The sequence below is a fragment of the Schistocerca cancellata genome, chromosome 7 (assembly GCF_023864275.1).
Source record: "Schistocerca cancellata isolate TAMUIC-IGC-003103 chromosome 7, iqSchCanc2.1, whole genome shotgun sequence".
In the NCBI taxonomy this organism is placed as follows: Eukaryota; Metazoa; Arthropoda; class Insecta; order Orthoptera; family Acrididae; genus Schistocerca; species Schistocerca cancellata.
Window position 1 is genome coordinate 293816504 of NC_064632.1, and position 24158 is coordinate 293840661.

The 24158-nt window shown below is 39.1% G+C and overlaps 1 protein-coding gene across 2 annotated transcripts in view; it reads right to left on the bottom strand.

Annotated features, from left to right (window-relative positions):
- Positions 1–11972: 11972 nt before the first annotated feature.
- LOC126091994 (rRNA-processing protein FCF1 homolog) overlaps positions 11973–24158 on the bottom strand; it is a 42985-nt gene continuing 30799 nt past the window's right edge. For both annotated transcript variants that reach the window (XM_049907367.1, XM_049907366.1), the window contains one exon: positions 11973–12381. In XM_049907367.1, coding sequence (XP_049763324.1) covers positions 12333–12381 — 49 coding nt within the window. In that variant the 3' untranslated portion in view covers positions 11973–12332. The remainder of the gene's footprint in view (positions 12382–24158) is intronic.

Consider the following 24158-nt stretch of genomic DNA (forward strand, 5'->3'; position numbering starts at 1 on the left):
GATAATTCTCAACGCATATTACGATGGAATTCCAACCATTTATTTTAATCAAATGATAAAGCTGTATCAAAAATGTAGGAAAAGATAGATTGTTACTTACCGTAAAGATAACTTGCTACGTTGCAGACAGGCGTAATTAAAAGACATTTTACACATAAGCTTTCGGCCACAGACTTTGTCAGAAAAAGACACATACAAACATCAAATACTAACAAAGAGATAGAGGGGCTGGCCAGTACTTAGCTCAGTATAGCCGATAGATACACATAAAACAGAACCGAAAATTTACGTTCCTAGCTTTTGGAACAAATGTTACTTCATCGGGGAGGAGAGAGGGGAAAGAAAGGGAAGAGGGGAAAGGAGATTCAGTTACTCACAACCCAGGTTATGAAGCAAAATAGGGAAGGGAAACAAGGATGGAGGCATGGTTGTCAGAGGGAAGCCAAAGATATCTTTGGCTTCCCTATTTTCCTTTCCCTGTTGCTTCATAACCTGGGTTGTGAGTAACTGAATCTCCTTTCCCCTCTTCCCTTTCTTTCCCCTATCTCCTCCCCGATGAAGGAACATTTGTTCCGAAAGCTAGGAACGTAAATTTTCGGTTCTGTTTTATGTGTATCTATCGGCTGTACTGAGCTGAGGTAAGTACTGGCCAGCCCCTCTATCTCTTTGTTAGTATTTGTTTCACATCTTTATATGAGATTTTCCATTAATCATTTACATACACACATAAGTCATTCACACAAGCAAGTACACCTCACACACATGATTGTCAACTCTGGCAGTGGTCATGTGTGTTATCTTTACAGTAAGTTGCAATCTGTCTTTTTCTACATTGTGACATCCCTACCTGAGCTCCCATTGTTTGGAAGGTAAGGCTGTCATTAACCCAAGAGATGGTTTGAACACATTGCTTTTCCAGGCATGGCATTACCTTCCTGCTACCTTCAACCTGCCTTTTTTTACATATAATTGTTTTGGTTTTCAGTGTGTAAGGTGATTCAGTTACAACTGAAATGACAAAAAGTATTTAAACACTCATCTACTGTGATATCAGTTTCACCTGTTTCTTTCACACTACATCTCCCCCCACTGCAGTCAATAAGTGGGATGGGACGTGGTTTCTACCCTACCCACATCATACTCCAAAATTGGCCAAGTTAACAAGGAGACAGATTAGAAAGCTCATTATTTTAAGATCCATACTAAATTAGGATTCACTGTCACCCCTTCCCCTGACCTAACTACAATATTTTAAATCAACCATTAGTTTTATCTACATACTATGTTACTTTTACCAATTCATTATGCTAAAAATAACCAAGTGCAGACACCGAAAAGAACAGAGTGCCACGATTCTGGTCACTTTGTAAGCTTTCGGTATGTGGATGATCCACAGAGATATTTAACTAATTATTTCTGGCGAATAAAGTGATTATTAAACTACACTGAAGAGCTGTTGAGCTGCATGACATAAGGCTGGAAACTTTCTGCAAATATTAACTGGAAATTTAATGAAAGGGATGCTCCATTGTCTCAGTAGGTAACAAAAGTTATGAACACCAACAATTAAAAAATAACCGTTAACTTTGCTGTCACCTGTTGATGTTATTGGTTTCAATATCTTGAAGGAGTTATATTTGGGTTGTTCACCATACTTATGATACCCAGTTTGGACAAAAAAGGGATATATAGATGATGAGACTTACCAAACAAAAGTGCTGGCAGGTCGATAGACACACAAACAAACACAAACATACACACAAAATTCAAGCTTTCGCAACAAACGGTTGCTTCATCAGGAAAGAGGGAAGGAGAGGGAAAGACGAAAGGATGTGGGTTTTAAGGGAGAGGGTAAGGAGTCATTCCAATCCCGGGAGCGGAAAGACTTACCTTAGGGGGAAAAAAGGACAGGTATACACTCGCTCGCGCGCACACACACACACACACACACACACACACACACACACACACACACACACAAGCAGACATTTGTAAAGGCAAAGAGTTTGGGCAGAGATGTCAGTCGAGGCGGAAGTACAGAGGCAAAGATGTTGCTGAAAGACAGGTGGTGTATGAGCGGCGGCAAATTGAAATTAGAAATTAGCGGAGATTGAGGCCTGCGGATAGCGAGAAGAGAGGATATGCTGAAGGGCAAGTTCCCATCTCCGGAGTTCTGACAGGTTGGTGTTAGTGGGAAGTATCCAGATAACCCGGACAGTGTAACACTGTGCCAAGATGTGCTGGCCGTGCACCAAGGCATGTTTAGCCACAGGGTGATCCTCATTACCAACAAACACTGTCTGCCTGTGTCCCTTCATGCGAATGGACAGTTTATTGCTGGTCATTCCCACATAGAAGGCTTCACAGTGTAGGTAGGTCAGTTGGTAAAACACGTGGGTGCTTTCACATGAGGCTCGCCTTTGATCGTGTACGCCTTCCGGGTTACAGGACTGGAGTAGGTGGTGGTGGTGGTGGTAGTGGTGGTGGGAGGGTGCATGGGACTGGTTTTACACCAGGGGCGGTTACAAGGGTAGGAGCCAGAGGGCAGGGAAGGTGGTTTGGGGATTTCATAGGGATGAACTAAGAGGTTACGAAGGTTAGGTGGTATACTTACCAAACAAAAGCACTGGCAGGTCGATAGACACACAAACAAACACAAACATACACACAAAATTCTAGCTTTCGCAACCAACGGCTGCTTCGTCAGGAAAGAGGGAAGGAGAGGGAAAGACGAAAGGATGTGGGTTCTAAGGGAGAGGGTAAGGAGTCATTCCAATCCCGGGAGCGGAAAGACTTACCTTAGGGGGAAAAAAGGACAGGTATACACTCGCGCGCACGCTTGTCTGCTTGTGCGTGTCCCACACACACACACACACACACACACACACACACAAAGCAGACAATTTCCCGGCACTTTAGAAAACGAAACTCAGGGAAAAAAAGACACGTTTTGGAAATATCTTTGATGTGCAGCAACATGTATGCTGTGAATTTTCGTATTACAATAGTATAGACTGGAATTCCACCAAACACCGCATGTTACTTTCTGAGTCATTGAAATTGAAATTGCGATGCACTTTTGTAAGCTAGTCATAGCTCATGTCATGTGATCTCGCCAGCCGATGACAGCGAATATCAGAGCATAAGACACGTGATGTAGTCAGCCAACAGGAACATCACTGTTAAGTACCAAGAACACACAAACAGGGAAAGTTAATAGTTTAAATTAATATACACAGTGTTGCTACAAGAAAAGCAAAGCTTTCACATATAATGTTGGTCTCTAAGGTCAACAAGCTGCATGAGAAGCTAAGCTTTCGCATATAATGTTGATCTCTTTTGGGCGTGTTACACTTTAAGACATATCACAAAAATGTGCCAGTAAAATTTTTAATAATGACATAAATGTCTGATCTTCAGGGTTCGAAATTCTTCCAAGTGGCTCGTCATCAAAGAGTTGATTTTTAAATGAGTCAAACGCTCTGTGATTTAAGAAATTCATGGTACATTCTCGCACATAGTTCAACTTACGTAAAAGGATATTTACTTTGAAAGTAACACTTTTCAAACCACCATCTGTAATATTTTCCCCGCGACCTGTTAGAAATAGGTTTGTTTCATCAGTAGCCAGAGAGCGCAGATAACAGGCGACACCATGCTTGCGCAGCTACCATAATGTAGGAAGCCCATATGTTCGTACGTGTAAAACATTAAGAGATCTTACATTATGTCATAAAAGAAGCAAGACATTAGAGGATACTCCAAGAGCATTGGAATTTCGTGAACCATACTAATATGCATAATTTGGCTTAAAGTACACAGTCATATGTCCAGATTCCCAATGAAGTTTACCTCGACCTGATATTAAGCTTTTCAGGGTGGTTTTTGGGATGTAAATTTTCATGGAGTGCCAGTATTGTACTATATCATGTTTGGTCCTTTGTTGTTGTGGTCTTCAGTCCTGAGACTGGTTTGATGCAGCTCTCCATGCTACTCTATCCTGTGCAAGCTTCATCATCTCCCAGTATTACTGCAACCTACATCCTTCTGAATCTACTTAGTGTATTCACCTCTGTCTCCCTCTACGATTTTTACCCTCCAATGCTAAATTTGTGATCCCCTGATGCCTCAGAACATGTCCAACCAACCGGTCTTTTCTTCTTGTCAAGTTGTGCCACAAACTCCTCTTCTCCCCAATTCTATTCAATACCTCCTCATTAGTTATGTGATCTACCCATCTGATCTTCAACATTCTTCTGTAGCACCACATTTCCAAAGCTTCTATTCTCTTCTTGTCCCAACTATTTATTGTCCATGTTTCACTTCCATACATAGCTACACTCCATACAAATACTTTCTGAAACGACTCCCTGACACTTAAATCTATACTCAATGTTAACAAATTTCTCTTCTTCAGAAACGCTTTCCTTGCCATTGCCAGTCTACATTTTATATCCTCTCTACTTTGACCATCATCAGTTATTTTGCCCCCCAAATAGCAAAACTCCTTTACTACTTTAACTGTCTCATTTCCTAATTAATTCCCTTGGCATCACCCGACTTAATTCGACTACATTCCATTATCCTTGTTTTGCTTTTGTTGATGTTCATCTTATATCCTCCTTTCAAGACAATGTCCATTCCATTCAACTGCTCTTCCAAGTCCTTTGCTGTCTCTGATAGAATTACAATGTCACCGGCGAATCTCAAAAGTTTTTATTTCTTCTCCATGGCTTTTTAATACTTACTCTGAACTTTTCATTTGTTTCCTTTACTGCTTGCTCAATATACAGACTGAATAGCATCGGGGAGAGGCTACAACCCTGTCTCACTCCCTTCCCAATTACTGCTTCCCTTTCATGCCCTTTGACTCTTATAGCTGTCATCTGGTTTCTGTACAAATTGTAAATAGCCTTTCGCTCCCTGTATTTTACCCCTGCCACCTTTAGAATTTGAAAGAGAGTATTCCAGTCAACCTTGTCAAAAGCTTTCTCTAAGTTTACAAATGCTAGAAACGTAGGTTTGCCTTTCCTTAATCTTTCTTCTAAGGTAAGTCGTAAGGTTAGTATTGCCTCATGTGTTCCAACATTTCCATGGAATCCAAACTGATCTTCCCCAAGGTTGGCTTCTCCAAGTTCTTCCATTTGTCTGTGAGTTTGCAGGTGTGAGTTATTAAACTGACAGTTCGGTAATTTTCACATCTGTCAACAGCTGCTTTCTTTGTGATTGGAATTATTATATTCTTCTTGAAGTCTGAGGGGAATTTTGCCTTTCTCATACATCTTGCTCACCAGATGGTAGAGTTTTGTCAGGACCGGCTCTCCCATGGCCATCAGTAGTTCTAATGGAATGTTGTCTACTCCCGGGGCTTTGTTTCGACTCAGGTCTTTCAGTGCTCTGTCAAACTCTTCACGCAGTATCGTATCTCCCATTTCGTCTTCATCTACATCCTCTTCCATTTCCATAATATTGTCGTCAAGTACATTGCCCTTGTATAGACCCTCTATATACTCCTTCCACCTTTCTGCCTTCCCTTCTTTGCTTAGAACAGGGTTTCCATCTAAGCTCTCGATATTCATACAAGTGGCTCTCTTTTCTCCAAAGGTCTGTTTAATTTTCCTGTAGGCAGTATCTATCTATCTTACCCTTAGTGAGATAAGCCTCTACATCCTTACATTTGTCCTCTAGCCATGCCTGCTTAGCCATTTTGCACTTCCTGTTGATCTCTTTTTTGAGACGTTTGTACCCCTTTTTGCCTGATTCATTTACTGAATTTTTATATTTTCTCCTTTCACCAATTAAATTCAATATTTCTTCTGTTACCCAAGGATTTCTATTAGCCCTAGTCTTTTTACCTACTTGATCCTCTGCTGCCTTCACTACTTCATCCCTCAGAGCTGCCCATTCTTCTTCTACTATATTTCTTTCCCCCATTCCTGTCAATTGTTTCCTTATGCTCTCCCTGAAACTCAGTACAACCTCCGGTTTAGTCAGTTTATCCAGGTCCCATCTCCTAAAATTCCCACCTTTTTGCAGTTGCTTCAGTTTTAATCTACAGTTCATAACCAATAGATTGTGGTCAGAGTCCACATCTGCCCCTGGAAATGTCTTTCAACTTAAAACCTGGTTCCTAAATCTCTGTCTTGCCATTATATAATCTATCTGATACCTTATAGTACCTCCAGGATTCTTCCATGTATACAACCTTCTTTTATGATTCTTGATCCAAGTGTTAGCTATGGTTAAGTTATGCTCTGTGCAAAATTCTACCAGACGGCTTCATCTTTAATTTTTTATCCCCAATCCATATTCACCTACTATGTTTCCTTCTCTCCCTTTTCCTACTCTCGAATTCCAGTCACCCATGACTATTAAATTTTCGTCTCCCTTCACTACCTGAATAATTTCTTTTATCTCATCATACATTTCATCAATTTCTTCATAATCTACAGAGCTAGTTGGCATATAAACTTGTACTACTGTAGTAGGCATGGGCTTCGTGTCTATCTTGGCTACAATAATGCGTTCACTATGCTGTTCGTAGTAGCTTACTCGCATTCCTATTTTTTATTCATTATTAAACCTACTCCTGCATTACCCCTATTTGATTTGTATTTATAACCCTGGATTCACCTGACCAAAAGTCTTGTTCCTCCTGCCACCGAACTTCACTAATTCCCACTATATCTAACTTTAACCTATCCATTTCCCTTTTTAAATTTTCTAACCTACCTGCTCGATTAAGGGATCTGACATTCCACGCTCCGATCCGTATAACACCAGTTTTCTTTCTCCTGATAATGATGTCCTCTTGAGTAGTCCCCGCCCGGAGATCCGAATGGGGGACTATTTTACTTCCAGAATATTTTACCCAAGAGGACATCATCATCATTTAACCATACAGTAAAGCTGCATGCCCTCGGGAAGAATTATGGCTGTAGTTTCCCCTTGCTTTCAGCCGTTCGCAATACCAGCACAGCAAGGCAATTTTGGTTAGTGTTACAAGGCCAGATCAGTCAGTCATCCAGACTGTTGCCCCTGCAACTACTGAAAAGGCTGCTGCCCCTCTTCAGGAACCATACGTTTGTCTGGCCTCTCAACAGACACCCCTCCATTGTGGTTGCACCTACAGTATGGCCATCTGTATCGCTGAGGCACACAAGCCTCCCCACCAACAGCAAGGTCCACGGTTCTTTATTATGGCATAATGCCATATGTGCTAGAAGATGAAAACGTACACTTAAAATGCAACGAACAGTTGAAGCTAGTCACTAGTGTGGAATTAAACACTTTGTTTTAAATACATTGACTGCCTTTGCAGAAAAGGTTAATAAAAGTCGAATTTCTTTAGCAGACAGACAAAAATAACTTCATTGTTCTGCAAGGTGATTAATGCTTGACTGCAAGAAAGGTGGAAATAAAATAAAACCTGAAACTAGTCTTCCATAGATATGTGAATGTATTTTAATTCACTTGATAACTCTTGACCACAGATATCTGTTTTGTTTTCATTTGATGTGAGAGTAAACGAAGGGGAAACAGTAAAATCACTAAAAGTAAACACGGGTCACGTGGAGACTACCCACTATAACTCAGACTGCTCTGCGTATCAGCCCCGGATCTACGATGTTTGCGAACCGGGTCAATACTAGAAAAACGTGTTTTCAAAAATATGCTGATCTTGTAGTGCACATCTTTCTGAAAAGTCTGAAACATAAAACATATGTGTTCATGGAAATGTAAGACATGTTATTTGGTCTTAAGTGTGCCAAAGTGCAGTGCCATGTCTCTTCATACAGCATTCTTCTATCGCAAGTCACTGTATTTCGCTCTGTGGAATTGAAACATGTATATTTTGTAATGGATGCCATCAAACTATATTCAGGACAGAGGAAATTGAAATGTCCTATGGTGCCTTTCCTGCTCCCAGTTGGTCGGTTTGACAGCCTGCCCCCCCCCCCCCCCCTTTTAAATCTTACAATTAATAGCGGATGGGATTATTTGTAATCTGGAAAACAAGAACTCTTCAGAAAATTTGCACTGTTTATTGAATATTAGCTAATAACTTGCTGTTTTGTGTGACAATATTAAATATAGGATACATATAACCAATAAAGACAAGAGACAAGCAAGAAAGTACACATTTCTTCAATCCTTAGCTCCTAGCATTTTTTTCTCTCTAATCTTGCTACTGCTTTACATGGCATGCTTTTCTTTCTGCAAAAGACTCTACTATACCTCATCAAACTTTGTTAAACGTTTTGCTACATGGAAAATCGAAATATCATTATCTAATACTGAAAAAGCTGTTAATACAAATAAAACGCAAGACTGGCGTGGTTTCTCGATCTGATTACGTCTATTTTGTCACTGTCTGCTAGATAAAACAAAATGGGCCTTTCTACATTTTTATAACACGACAGAACATAATTCACAAAGTACCAATATCAAATGCCTATTAGGCCTACTGCAAGCAAAAAGCTTTATGTTAGGAAATAGTTTCACATTTCATTCATACACACCAGTTTCTCAAGCATGAGATCAAAAAGTAGTATTACAAAATTTTTATATAAATTTGGAATCGTCTTTATTTTTCTATAATTTGTGTGATGTCCATGTTTCTTCTCCTTCCTCGTTCTAACAAACAATCTTGTCATCACCTATTTTGTAGCTATTCTTGCCATTGTCAAAATTTGTTTGCCAATTAACTTCACTAGCCCTGCCAGAATCACCGGTTTAGTTACCCTGCAATTATTATCTGTTTAGGAGTTGTCACGTGTTTGTACAACACGTTTTCCGCGTTACTTCCAGAATAGAACTTAAGCGGCTGCTAGCCGGAGACTGTACAACTGGTCCTTAACTAGTGTAGTGATTTGACCAAAAATTTTCTGTCAAAATTTCATTTTCTTGGGTACACTGAGAAGATAATATGCAATCTTTTTCACCTGTCATTCCTGTTAGTCATTTATTTCCATTCTGGTAGTCTGAATCCATGGATTTCACCCAAAATTATAACAACACTGATCATTCGCAGACCCAATTCATTCAGAAATCAACTTAAAATGTGTTCAAAAATTTTCAGAAGCCAACAGGGATGCATTTCAAAAATCATATGAATAATCGATAGACCAATGTGTGCTGGATCCTAGGTGCTTTGTGAAACAAGTTTTTTTTCCTCCTGCAACTGCTTGCACAGTTGACAGTCACATTCATGTAGCCAGAAGCAGGAGAATCTACTACTCAAACACGACTCGACTGAGCATGCACATGAGCCCGTTCGTAAATGCTAAAATGAATCTAATGTAAACAATTGTGACTTCACATTCATCGGAGGCAATTTGTTGATTTGTTGTTATGAAGCATTGCATAGTCTTCCTAAAGCCTTTGACACATTTTGCTGTTAGCAGACACTTGCATGAGCACTGTTGTCGTTGTTGTATATGGCTCATTTCCTTTGCAATTTAAGTTATTTTCGTTTTTTTCTCTTGATCATGTTTTATTGCTGAAGTATTATTCTGCAGTAGTGGGATACATTAATATTCTTTGTTAGAGTAATGGTTCTTACCAGTCAAAATTCCAAAAATTTAACTGAAAATTAAAACAATGAAAAATTCACGGAACTCTAAAAAATTCCAGGGTTTTTCCTGGATATCCCGGTTGTCTCAGGTCGTATACTCCCAGTTGACATATACACAAATGGCTCACTGCCCACTAGGGAGTTTTGATTGGCTACTGTATACCATTTCTTCAAGCTACCTTAAAATCTACTGCTGAGGGTGTAAGACTTTCATATGCAGAACACGAGATAAGGTGCACACATCAAATCTCCATGTAAAACCTGTAGTGAAAGAACATTCTTATTCTGCATGGAAGAATTTCTTAATATGAATCCCTCTTACTTTAAGTGCCAAATATTTCTACTCACAATGGAAGTAACCAGCAGCAAATAGGGGCTTCATATCATTTAGTTAAGTCAATGTTACAAGAAATAGTATTTATACTTTGCTAAGAGTGTGTTCAACAACGATTTACAGCTCTGGCTCAAAAATGGCTCTGAGCACTATGGGACTTAACATCTGTGGTCATCAGTCCCCTAGAACTTAGAACTACTTAAACCTAACTAACCTAAGGACATCACACACATCCACGCCCGAGGCAGGATTTGAACCTGCGACCGTAGCAGTCGCGTGGTTCCGGACTGAGCACCTAGAACCGCTATACCACCGCGGCCGGCTTTACAGCTCTGCATTTCAGTAATATTGTCCTACTGTAATGCTGATTTTATGACATTAAATGCACTGTCAGTCTACTTCATTCCAGCAACTAAATTGCCTAAAAAACCTAACCTGTATCAATTTCTGCAAAATATTGCACTATGAAAAATTTCAGGAGATATGTGCCAGAAGTATTACAATTTACTAACTATATTTATTGTGAAAGAAAAACTGCATAGCCATCAAAAAATCACAAATATTCCATGATAAAAACATTCTTTCATCCAAATTTTCTCTGTCAATGGAAAGATAATTTCAATAGGCTTTCACACGAGGACTTCACTGGTGTCCCTGTTGCATGCAAAGCTGGAATCCTCTGCCTTGTAGGCCCTTTCATAATTTTGGTTGTATATGTTATTGGGGGATAATATCCTACTGTTCTAACTGGAATTTCATTGGCAGGAAGGCAACTATATCACAAAGAACTGTGTCAGTCAGGATGTTGGGGACAGTGGCAATATTATTCTTATGGCAATAGGTCCCCCACTGTTGTTCTACCTTCCACGGCACTTATCCTCAGTCTTATAAATATGTCACAATATACTTCCTATTACAGTCTGACCTATAGGAGAAAGTTAACACCAGGAACAACAAAAATAAAACTATTAGCAATGACTTAATTTTGATGCCAGTTTGTTGCGCAATGTTTGTTGAGTAGAATGTCATTTTCCATTCCAAACATTACTGACTTGCCTCAGAGTTACAACCATGTGCTTTTGATTAAGAATTGACTACACCTATTGAACATGAAGCTCAAATTTTTTGGAACTGCTGATTACACACACCTAAACATGACAGACCTACTGATAAAAAGGAAGACAATGAGATTATTAGAGATGGAGCACAAGTTTGTATTAAAGTATGGGGAATGAAATATGCCATCTTTTAGAAAGGAACCATTTAAGCATTTGTCTTAATCGATTTAGGGAAACCATGGAATATCTACATCTGGATGGCTGGGTGTCCATACTGTTTAATGCGACTCCAGAGTCTTCCCACTGTGCCCCCTCATTTAGTCTCAAGGCTCAAAAGAGGAATAATCACCACCGTATTTTGTGTACAGTTCATCTGTCAGAAAGCAATGATGTCTCATCAGACAGTTAACTGAAATTTTCAGCTATTCTCAGAACAATGATAAGCACAATCAGCAATTAATAATCAAGTATTAATAATGAGTGTGGACTGAACTGGCAGGGCTATAATTTATGGCATTAATGACAAATTACTGAACAAAGGATATACAGGTTTTAATAATTTTAAAGAATATGGTGATAAATATACTAAAAGCATAAATACATGACACAATTACAATTGACAGTAATCTTGACTCCCTTCTTACAAAGCCAAGTTTGTATCTATAGTGTACGAAACACTCAATTTGCCCACACACAGGGAAAGAGAGCAAGACATTTGGAAGCAAATTTCTCAATTTGGAATGCCACACTGACATAGGAGTTGTTATTTTTGTTTACTTAATTATACCTCAGACTGTAAAGACTAAAAATGTAAAGGTGTTCTAAACCTGAAGATTCGTTATCCACCACTGGGTGGAGTCCTTACTGGAAGTGCTATGCTCTTACCTGTTCCCAACCAGATCACACAGTTTTTCAATTAGCTACAGAAGGACCTGTAGTTTAACATGCGATCCAAATGATGGAGCAACTTCATTGTTTTATGTATACACTAATTACAAAGAAATTACAAATGGTGAATATTTATTTCACTAGTGATCTTTTCTTTTTATAACTTAGTAATCAGAAAAAGCATACAAGTGTTGTGAAATTGACACAAAATACACAACACGGAATACTAAATTAATTTGAATCTGACATTTACATGGAAAACATTTTCTTACTGAGGGAAATGATAAGCTCACGTTACAATTATATCACAAACTATTGGAACACAAATGGACTTTTCAAAAATATACTCCAGAACATATAATGGCATAGATTAAAACACAGAAGAAAGGCTCCCATCATTCCAACAAAGTCTCTTTCACGAGTACAACATATACATTACACAGTGATTAACATAGGCACAAACGTAGTTCCTATATTAACTCTTTGGCGCACCATATGCATCTGGCATCCTCTCAATGGTAAACCTACAACAGAAATAGGGACCATTTACTAAAGAAATTACTTTTTAACATACACTAGCAAAATATGGTGATTAGAAACCTTGCTTCTGAGACAAGAGCGAAACATCTGCTTACCAACTCCTCCTGCAGGTGTGACAAACAAAAATAACAGATGAGGCATTGAAATTTCAGATTTTGGAAGTACATGATATATATACATCAAAAGATAGACAGATTAGAGGGGGGCAATGCTGGAAATGTACTGAACTATACCATACAAGGACACACAAGTAGCAGGAAATAAAGGACTACAACTGTATTTCAGATTCACAAACAAATTTCCATTTTTAACTCTGTCTCAAATAGCAAAGGGTATGTTTGTACATCTTGTTCTTCGTAGGTGATCAGTTAGTGGTGGCCAGTAAAGATGACATCTGCTTTATACCAAAAAAATTATTAGAAGAATATGAGAAAAGGGGACTGAAAGCAAATTTTCAAAAGACAGAATACCTATGCAATAGAGAAATTGTAGGAAACATAACCGTAGAGGACCAGCAAACCAAGGAATGTCGGAAGATGGAACAAGTAATTGGGAAATATAGCAATGAGTAGCCCATGAGAAAGCAAGAATCCAGAGAGCTAAGACCTCTGTTATGGTCTTCTAAGACAAGTTGGAAAGTAAAGAAGATGCTCTACAGTAGTATCAATATTATGGAAAGGAAAGTTGCTACTCACGATATAGTGGAGATGCTGCACAACAAAAAGACTGTAAAGACTGTCCTCCTCCTCCCCCCCCCCCCCCCCGCCCCGCCTACAAACACACACACACACACACACACACACACACACAACTCTCACACACAACTCATGAGGTTGTGTGTGTGTGTGTGTGTGTGTGTGTGTGTGTGTGTGTGTGTGAGAGACGAAGACCTTACGGGCCGAAAGCTTTCTTTGGAACAGTCTTTCTGTTGTGCCTACCTATGACTCAGCATCTCAGCTATATTCTGAGTAGCAACTTTATGTTTCATGATATTGTTACATTCGAGCCTGGATTTTCCACTGTTACATTCCGAAACGGATTTTCCACTGTTTGGTTTTTGCTTTACAGTAGTACTGTAGAGGCTGTAACGACCTATGAATGTGAGTGGCGGGAGCTTACTGGAACTAAATAAAAACAAATCACAGTTGGAGTAATGAGCTATCTCAGAAGATCGTGTAGTATATCTCAGTGAGCTTTATGAGAAACTCAGTGATTAGGAAAATGACCCATGGTCAAGGAGTCAAGGATAAAGCGCAGATAAAATAGCAGAAATGCAGCTCGCCTGGTATGGATTTGCTATACCATCCTTAGGAAAGGAGCAGAGAAAGATCTAAGGCTGCCTTGTTACATGGCATAAAGGAGGTTATGAGAAGAAGAGAACTACAGCTGTTTGCAATTAAGATGGCAGGTAGTGAGGTGATGGACACTGTCAAGGGACAGTGCACCACGTGACACTCCAGCCAATAGCGTCAATCTGCCACTTCAGTCTGTTTCGTGCATTGTTACGTGTGCTTTCAACATGTAATAGTGATTTCTTTTGCAGTGTACGTGTGTGGATGATTATATTGTTTGTGAAGTTCATATGCCTGACAGATCAGAAAAGCACCAAGTGCTACACAAGTGAGCATAAGCTATAGCATTCCTAGTGTAAAACTTCTTCAAAAGAGAAGACAAAGCAGATGACACAATGCCATGTGTTTCTCACCCCCAATGTTGGCAACAGCCAGGCGAGAACAGCCGACATGTGCAGTGTGGGACTGCGAACTGACAGCGTGTCTCCAGCGAAGCGAATGTGTCTGTCAGAGCCAGTGGGTCAGCTCCTTATAAACTGCCAGGGAGGCGGTGAAATCATAAAAAGGAACTAGGCAAGCTGGGAGATTTCACAAAGAATGCTTTGTCGGACAATACTTGATACATATTTGAGAGGCGAATACCCGTCTGCAGACAATTTAGTTTCCCAAATGAAAGGGAAATCGTATTTTAACAGCAGGTGATGGACAATGCTACGGATATTAAAGAAAATAGGTTTTTTACATTGTAATATTGATGACTGGAGAAAATTCCTTAAGGAAAAAAGTAATATTATAACCACAAGGAGAGTATTTTTAAGAAGAATGCAGGAGATTTGAGACAGTGGGACTCTCACATTTATTATATCGATGAAACCTATGTGAACCAAAATGATGCAAGGTCAGTGTGCCGGAAAATGAGAGACAGATTTGGTGGTCTTAAGGTCACAGTAGGTAAAGCTAATTGACTTACTATCATACATGCAGGATCAATGGACACAAGCTTTATTTCTGGGAGTAAACTAATAATTAAGGCTTCATAGTCAAAGAGCTCTGAGGTTTACCATAGAGAGATAACATACAGTTTATTTAAACAATGGTTTACAAAATGATTATTGCCATACCTCCACCAAAATTCAGTTATTGTGGTGGACAACACCAGTGTCCACTCAGTGCAGCTCAACGAAGTCCTTGCTACCCATACCAGAAAGTCAGATATTATCACTTGATTATCGAGTAATAACATTCCTCACAGTCCATCACGAACCATAGTGCTGCTTGTCAACAGAAATAAGCCAGCTTACCATGCCTGCGAGAGTGATGACATCGCTAAACAACATGGGCACCAAGTAATTAGATTACCACTGTCATTACAAACCCATCAAGACGATATGGGCGCAGTTGCAAGCTTGCGTCATAGAAAAGAACAATAACTTTAAATTTGCAAATGTTGAGAGTCTTACAGTTGCAGCAATCAAGAGCATCACAATTTCTGCATGGGTGGAGTGTGTAAGGTATGGAGAAAAATTACAGCCTGACTATCAACAAGAAATTAGTATGGACTGTATTACGGAGCCTTTTGTAATAAACCTCAGCGAGTCAGACTCGTTGCAGTCTGACAGCAAAGAAGATGGTGTCAATTTATTGGTTTGAAGTTGGTAAGGACTAAATTCATTGCTTGTCTATGTGGCAGTTTGATCTGTGGCAGCATTTGAAACTATGATTATGCAGTTTTATATTTTATATGTGTAGAGACAATTAGTGATCGCCATTAGCTATCGTACTTGTACATGGAAATAATTTCTTACATTTCACAAAATCGGTTGTTTTTTATCTTGTTATGATTTGACAAATGGGCAGTTACACGATTAGTTACACAAATAGTTCATTCGGTTGACCTGAATATATAAAGCACAAGTTTATGATCAACAGTTAACAATATTTCAAAATAATTAATGTCACTGTTGAGTAACATATAGCACATTGTTCATAATTTCAATCAGACATATTTCAGCCTTATTACACACTGATCAAAAGGCTTCTCTTATTTAGTTTCACATATCTTCTCACATGACTGCCTGTCTTGGCTGGTCCAGGTATACTTTGCTAAAATGTGTCATCTGTAATTTCTGTAGCATCAAGTTGCTACTGAAATTAATTCTCATTGCTGTCGTTTCTGCTTGAGCACATTATTTTCACTTCCACAGTTAGAGTCATTTCTACATTTACATTTATAGTCTGCAAACCACCGTGAGATGCGTGGCAGAGGGTACATCCCACCGAACCAGTTATTAGAGCTTCTTCCTGTTCCATTCACATATGGAGTGCGGGAAGAATGATTGTTTTAATGCTCTGTGTGTGCAGTAATTATTCTAATCTTATCCTCACAATCCCTATGTGGTACATTTGTAGAGAATCATTTACAATTGGTTCTTGCAAATTTGTAAATAGACTTTCTCGAGATAGACATAAACTATCTTCATGTGTCTTCCAGTTCAGTTTCTTCAATACCTCTGTGACACTCTCCCACAGATTAAACACACCTGTGAACATTTGTGCTACTCTTCTCTGTATACATTCAATATCCCCTGTTAGTACTATCTGGTAAGAGTCCCACACACTTTAGCAATATTCTAGAACTGGTTGCACGAGTGATTTGTAAGCAATCTCCTTTGTAGAATGGTTACACATCCCCAGTACTCTACCAAAAAACCAAAGTATATCACCTGCTTTACCCACAACTGAACCTATGTGATCATTCCACTTCATGCCCAACATTGTGTTAACCCACTTATTTGTATGGTTGATTTGGGGGTGGGGACCAAACAGCAAGGTGCCATTGGATTAGGGAAGGATGTAGAAGGAAGTTGGCCGTGCCTTTTCGAAGGAACCATCCCGGCATTTGCCTGAAGCGATTTAGTGAAATTATGGAAAAGCTAAATCAGAATGGCCAGAAACGGGTTTCAAACCATCGTCCTCTCAAATGCAAGTCCATTGTGCTAACCACTGCACCAATTTGTTCGTACTCGTTGATACTACACCCATAGGATATTACGTTTTTTCGAAGAGCAACATTTCACATTTCTGAACATTTAAAGCACCTTGCCAATCTCTGTAGCACTCAAATCCTATCAAGGTCTGACCGAATACTTATGCAGCTTCTTTCAGATAGTACTTCATTATAGATAACTGCATTGTCTGCAAAAAGCCTGACTTTACTATTAATATTGTCTGCAAGGTCATTAATATACAACATGAACAGCGAGTGTCCCAACACACTTCTCTGGGGCACACACAAAGTTACTTCTACATCTGAGAATGACTCGCCATCCAGGATAACATGCTGTGTCGCCCCTACCAAGAAGTCCTCAATCCAGTCACAAATTTCACTTGATACCCCATATGATCATACTTTTTACAATAAGCATAGGTGTGGTACTGAGTCGAATGCTTTTCTGAAATCGAAATACAGCACCTACCTGACTGCCTCAATCCTGACTGCTTCCACAGATGTCACATGAGAGGAGTGCCAGTTGGGTTTCACATGATCGATGTTTTCGAAATCCATGCTGGTTTGCATTCTGTTCAAGATACCACACTATGTTTGAGCTCGGAATATGTTCTAAGATTCTACAATGAATTGATGTCAAGGATACTGGACAGTAGTTTTGTGGATCAATTCTATTATCCTTCTTGCAGATGGGTGTGACTTGTGCCTTTTTCAAGAGCTGTGCAAGGTTTTTTGTTCAAGGAATTTAAAATATATTATTGCTTGATGAGCGGCTAACTTAGCCATAAATTCAGTATGGAATCTGACGGATTCCACGTATGATGAGAATTCCAGATCATCGGTGGCCAAAGAAGATTTATGAATGGAAATGACCAGGCAGACATAAGCGTGGAAGACCACGACGTTCTTAGACAGACAACATAAATGGAGTAATGGAACATCGCAGCATCGACAAGGAAGATGCGCTGGATCAAGAGGCTTGGCAGAGGATAATAGGAATAAAACAAGATGATGTTATTAATTAATCTTTGTACCGATTAATCCTGTAAATATATATAATCTCATGGATTCCATTGGGCCCTGGAGCTTTGTTTAATTTTTAAAAAAATTCACTCATTTATCGACACTACTGAAACTAATACTTCTTTGATTCATCTTTTCAGTGGTATGATGATTAAATTGGGACAGTTCTCCCATCTTTTCCTTTGTAAAGGAACATTCAAAACTGTAGTTAAGCTTTTAGCTTTTGCTTTGCTACCCTCAATTTCGGTTCCTGTCTCATTCACTAGGGCCTAGACACTATCTTTGATGCCACTAACAGCCTTTACATACGACCAGAATTTCTTTGGATTCTGTGAAAAATATTCTGCTACGGTAGCCATTGAAGGCATCATGCATTTCTCTCTTGATAGCCATGCGCGTATCATTAACCATTTCTCTCTCTATAACCCTACACTTTATTTTACATCCATTATACAGTAATCTCTATTTATTTAGAAGTTTCTTTCCATTGACTGTACTGCGCGGAGGCTCCCTCCCATTATGAACTGTTCTACTAGGTGCATGGTAACTATTCTTTTAAACTTGAGCCAGAGTTCCTCCACGTGGTCCTGCCCTGTCATGAATGTTTCAAGTTCCTCATTGAGATATGACACTACTGATTTTTTATGTATGTTACTGCACATATATACTTTTCCGCTTGTTTTAGTTGTACTTTGGTAATCATTGTTTCCTCAACCATGTCATGGTCACTGATACTAGTTTCAAAGTGGCCAAAGAGGTCAGGTCTATTTGTTGCCATTAGATCCCATATATTTCCATCGTGAGTGGGGGGTTCCTAAATACTTGTTCCAGGTTGTTTTCAGAGAAGGCATTTAGTAAAGTTTCACAGGATGAATTCCCACATCCACCACTAACAAAACTGTAATTTTCCCAATTAATTGTTGGATAGTCTCCACCACTGATTAGCGTATGATCAGGGAACTTACATACAAGTGAACCAAGGTTTTCTCTAAAGTTTTCGGTTACATCCGGAGACGAGTCTGGTGAGCGACAGAAGGATGCAGTTCTCATTTCATGCCCACCCCTGATACTGAAACAATCTTACCTGCAGCTTCAGTTTCTACCTTAGTGGATTTGAGTTTTTGCTTACTGTGACAAATTCATCACCTCCACTTCCCATTTGCCTATCCTTTTGATATACAAGGGCTATTCAGAAAGTAAGGAACATTTTGGCATTTAAAAAACAACTAAATGCCAGAAATACATTTTACTACATTCATCTGAAAGAGCAACTGACATTCTACTTTTCCACATAATCACCAAACACATTGAGGCACTTATCATAGCGGTGGACAAGCTTTGAAAGACCGTCGTCGTAAAATTCTGCCGCCTGAGATAAGCCAGTGAATCACACCCGCTTGGAGTTCCGCATCATCATGAAAGCGCTGTGTTGCAAGCCAGTTCTTGATCTTGGGAAACAAGTGGAAGTAGCTTGGTGCAAGATCACGGCTGTAGGGCGGATGAGGGAAAATTTCCTATTTGAATGAATTTAGGGGTTCTTTAGTGCAGTTTGCCATGTGAGGTTGTTCAAAAACAAAATTTTGGACATCAGCTTTCCTTGGCATTTGTTTTGAACTGCTCTTCTAACTAAGGCTGTGCAAAGTTTGGCAGTAACGGGCAGAATTTATGGTTGCTCCACGTTCGAGAAAATCAATAAGAAGCACATCTTGCCTATCCCAAAACACTGTCACCATCAAATTCCTTGCTGACAAGGTTTGGAAAATTTTTTTTGGTTTTTGTGGGGACCTTGTGTGCCCCCACTCCATGGACTGTAATTTTGTCTCACAATTGACGTGTTTCACTCAAGTCTCATCACCGGTTATGATTCGATCCAGTAATGAATCACCATGTTTGTGGTAGACCTCCAGAAATGTCAACGTAGCCCACATTCGTTGTTCTTTATGGTGCTCTGTGAGCATTTTGGGCACCCATCACACACAAAATTTGTGGTAGCCTAGCTTATGAGTGACAATTTAAAACAACAAAGTCCACAAAACTTGTGGAAAAGAAAGCGAAAGCTCCGTTATTGTGAAGTGATGGTTTTCAAGAATTGTTTCATCTACTTTAGTGACAAGATTGTCAGTCACAATGCTCGAGCGTCCACTCTTCTCTTCATCATGAACGTCAGTTCGGCCATTTTTACACAGCATGCACCATTTCCGGACGGAAAATTCACTTATTACATTGTTTCTGTATACTTTGAACAGTTAACGATAAATTTCTATAGGTTTTAGGTTTTTTTGCCAACGAAAACCTTATCGCAGACCGCACTTCACAACTGGCAGGATTTTTGACTGCAGCACACATTTCAAATTTGAATATTGAAAAAACCAGACACACAGAGACGCTGTTACGGATGGATGCCGAGTGAGCTGCTGAGCATGCACATACCAAAATATACATGATCGGGGTGCGCCTAGTGGCGTCAGACGGAAACGTTCCCTAGTTTCTGAATAGCCCTCATACATTTAAATTTTTCCCAAAAATGCTTGTCCATTTTCTTGCTGCCTGTGGGCATTCTGAAATAGTGGTTGACAATTTAATTGTCTACGAAATCAATAGTACACTATTCACTTACATGGCCTATGATGTTGTTTGTTACATACATTACTCTGTGCAACAACTGCATGTTCATGGCAATATAAATGAAAAATTTAAGGATATCTTGTCAAACATTGCCAATTGATCTCAGTCATATGAAGCGAGTGCTTCTTCACTTGAAAAGTATCATCAATGCCATCATTTCACCTCAATAAAAAGAATCATATATAACAACGAAAAATACATCACTTTGGCAGTTATATAGACTATATCAAAATCAGTAGAACAGAAACAGATTGAAATCCATTGCTAGGTGCATGACAGCATAGTGGCCCACTCAGCTGACACCTGACAGTGCGAACAGCACTGAAAGGAGACTCTGGCAATATTGCAGGCATTCTCTCTCTCTCTTTGCGCAGAACACTTCGCTCAGCAGATGTCTTACTTGCACCCCACTATTAAAGAAGATGAGGAAGCATAGGAAGATAGAAAATGAAGGCAAAAGATATGCGGGATGTGGTGATAGTTGTAGGAACCCCACGAGAGAGGGACCGGATGGCGGGGGATTTAACTTCACAACATAACTGTTGAAAGATAAAAAGATAAAATTCTGGACATCATCTAAGCACCAAGAAATGTCACTGCCTAAGAACTGATAACAGCAACATTCACAACAGCCTGTTTACCGTGAGATGAAAGTCAAATTGGAAATCACAAAGAATTTATACCTTATATACTTCACACTGATATAGAGATACACAATCTGCCACTGACAATGTGTTACACACCTAATACTGGTTTGGCAACCAAACATTTTAAGTGCAGCTCAGGGTGTTTAGAAGATGTCCTTTAGCAAATATTTACACTCTGAGAAGCACCAATTATCCTGATTCTGAGTTTATTAATGTAAAAGTGCCTTTGTTATTAAACAATATTACCCTGGCAGGATAGCAACACATTTTGAGACAGTGGGAGAAGTAGGACAACCTCTAGTTTTATTAATGTAGGTATCAATTTCCATTTCATAGTCATCTTCGTTGGTTAATACTAAACTTCTTCTATCCGATGGTTTCGTTCCAATTTTCTTTGGATTCTGACTGTTTCTGGGTGCACCTTTCATTGTTGTGCTGCAAACTGTTTGCATAAGGTTAAACTGTACTGTGCATCTAGCTATGACTGAAGGCTATCTTTACAGTTTGATAGCGACCTCTGCTGAAACTGGTTTAGAAGTAGCTGAAGGTTTAATACCATGGGTATTGTTGAATATACATTTACATGACCATGTTCTAATTCTTATATCTGTTGTTGAGAGTGGTGACTATGATTATACCGAGCAAAGGAAGTTGAGAAAAAGAGGGGATTACAGCAGGGCCTTATATTCTTTTTTCTTGTCTCAGTATATGAGGTTTCCTTAGCCACTTTAATTTCCTGAGTTTTCTTTTCTTCTAAAAACACTGGGCAATTTCTGTTCCAGCTAGGTTAACTACATAAGCATGTAATGGGACACCTTCCTTTAACTCCACCTTTTTTAATATAAATAATCGCTACCAGGATTAATCTCAAATCTTGTATAGGTGAACATTATCTCGGCTGTTTCACTAAAAGAATTTCATATGATTTTGTGTACAATGGACTATATTTAACACTAAAATGTACAAAAAGAATTTAATTTGCTACAATCAATATGTACTTAGGTTAACATTACTCTTCTTTTAGACATTTTTGAAATTATGAAGTTTCTGGCATACTTAAAATTCATATTATTAATTGCACAATCAAATGCAAATAATTGAATTTATTTCTGGATTCATTTATAAATTAGTGATCAAACACTGGAAAATCCAGGATGGAATATAACAATATTATGAGAAGGAAATTTGACACTCACCATACAGCAGAGATGCTTAGTCGCAAATAGGCACAAACAAAAAGATTTTCACATTTAAAGCTTTCGGCCAATGGCCTTTGTCTCCAATAGACCCACACACACACACACACACACACACACACACACACACACACACACACTCACACGACTGCAGTCTCAGGCAACTGAAACCACACTGCGAGCAGCAGCACCAGTGCATGATGGGAGTGGCGACTGGGTGGGGGGAAAGGAGGAGTTTGGGGCAGGGAGGGATAGTATGGTGGGATGGCCGACAGTGCAGTGCTGCAGGTCGGGCAGCGGGCAAATATAATTCGTGAAACACTAACAGGTACAATATATAAAATCAAATTTATGGGAGAAGTATCTCAGCCATTTGAAATAAAAACTGGTGTTAGACAATGTGATGGTTATCACCTTTACTGTTAAATTGCATTCTAGAAAAAATTGTAAGGATCTGGAATTCAGAGCTAAGAAGTCACAAAACTGAACCAATAACTCTGGGAAGGAAAAAAAAAATGATATTAAGGTAAACTGCTTGCCTTTTGCAGATGATTTTGCAATACCTTCAGAAAACCTGACAGAAGCAGTTATGCAATAAATCTTCTGGAAAAAATAGCAAACAGAACTGGTCTCAAAATTTCAGGTGAAAAAACAAAATGCATGACAAATATAAAAAATGCGCCAAAATTCATTGAAACAAAGATAAGTAAAATAGAGTGAGAAAATAAAGTATCTTGAAGAAACCATACAACAGAATGGAATATAAAAATCTGCAATAGATGTAAGAATTAACAAAATGGAAATAGCACATGGTTTGTCCAAAAATATTTACAACAATAAATGTATATCCAGAAAAACAAAACTGAAACACTACACCATAGCGGTATAACCAGAATGTTTACATGGATCTGAATGCGTAACGATGAACTGTAAAACGAACAAACTAGATGTACTGGAAAGAAGGATTATTAGAAAAATAATGGGTGCAATAAAAATTGCAGATGATTGGAAAATAAGAAGTAATGAGATCTACAAAAATATAAAAAAGATATCTGAAGTAATGGCCAAACGAAGATTAACCTTTTCCAGACACCTCTACTGACTGGATGAAAATAGACTTACAAAACAAATACACCAATATTTCTGGAAGAAGACATCGACAATAGCATGGATTACAGGAGTAAAGAAAGATTTAAAAAGAAGCAAAATCAAAGAATCAGAAATAGCAGAAAGAAGCTGTTTTAAAAATAAAATACTAAATTTGGAAAGCTTTCAAAGCAGAAGAAATAAAAAAAATCGGGAACAACACGGACAGAAGAAAGGAAGAGACTTCATAGGGAGAAAATGAGGGAATACTGGAAAAATAGGAAACAACAACAAAGGAAGAAGAGGTACTAAAGTTGTCAACGTGATACTAGTTGGCCAATACAATTGTAATAAATAAGTAGCGGAAAAAAAAACTGGATGTGGTGGTGGAATTGCGGCTGTGTAGTGCTGGAATGGGAGCAGGGAAGGGGTTGGAGCACCCAGACTAAGTTATGAATGCACTGCGAGGCACAAGGTTAAAACAGCAACTAAAGAGGACAACACAATAGAAGGCACATTAACAGGCAAGGGATTAAAAGAAAACAGCATAATCAAATGTCCTTAGACAGGTTTGTCAAGTGAATAAAACGAAGAACGCGAGCAGCTGCTCCTGGGTCATCTGCTAAAATGGCATCCAGAGTACATGGCAGGCCAAGATCAATGCGCAGTGTATTAAAATTCGGGCAAAATGTTAAAATATGGTGTACCATCAGCAATTGCCCACATGGGCAGAACGGCGCCGGTCAAGCCGTCACCAGATGGCGATGGCTGAAGCGGCAGTGTCCAATTCGTAACCGGGCCAAAACGACCTCCTCCCGCCGAGAAGGAGAACGTCCAAGCTGTGGGGAGAGGTTTCAAGGCCCGAAGCTTGTTTTCAGTAAGTGT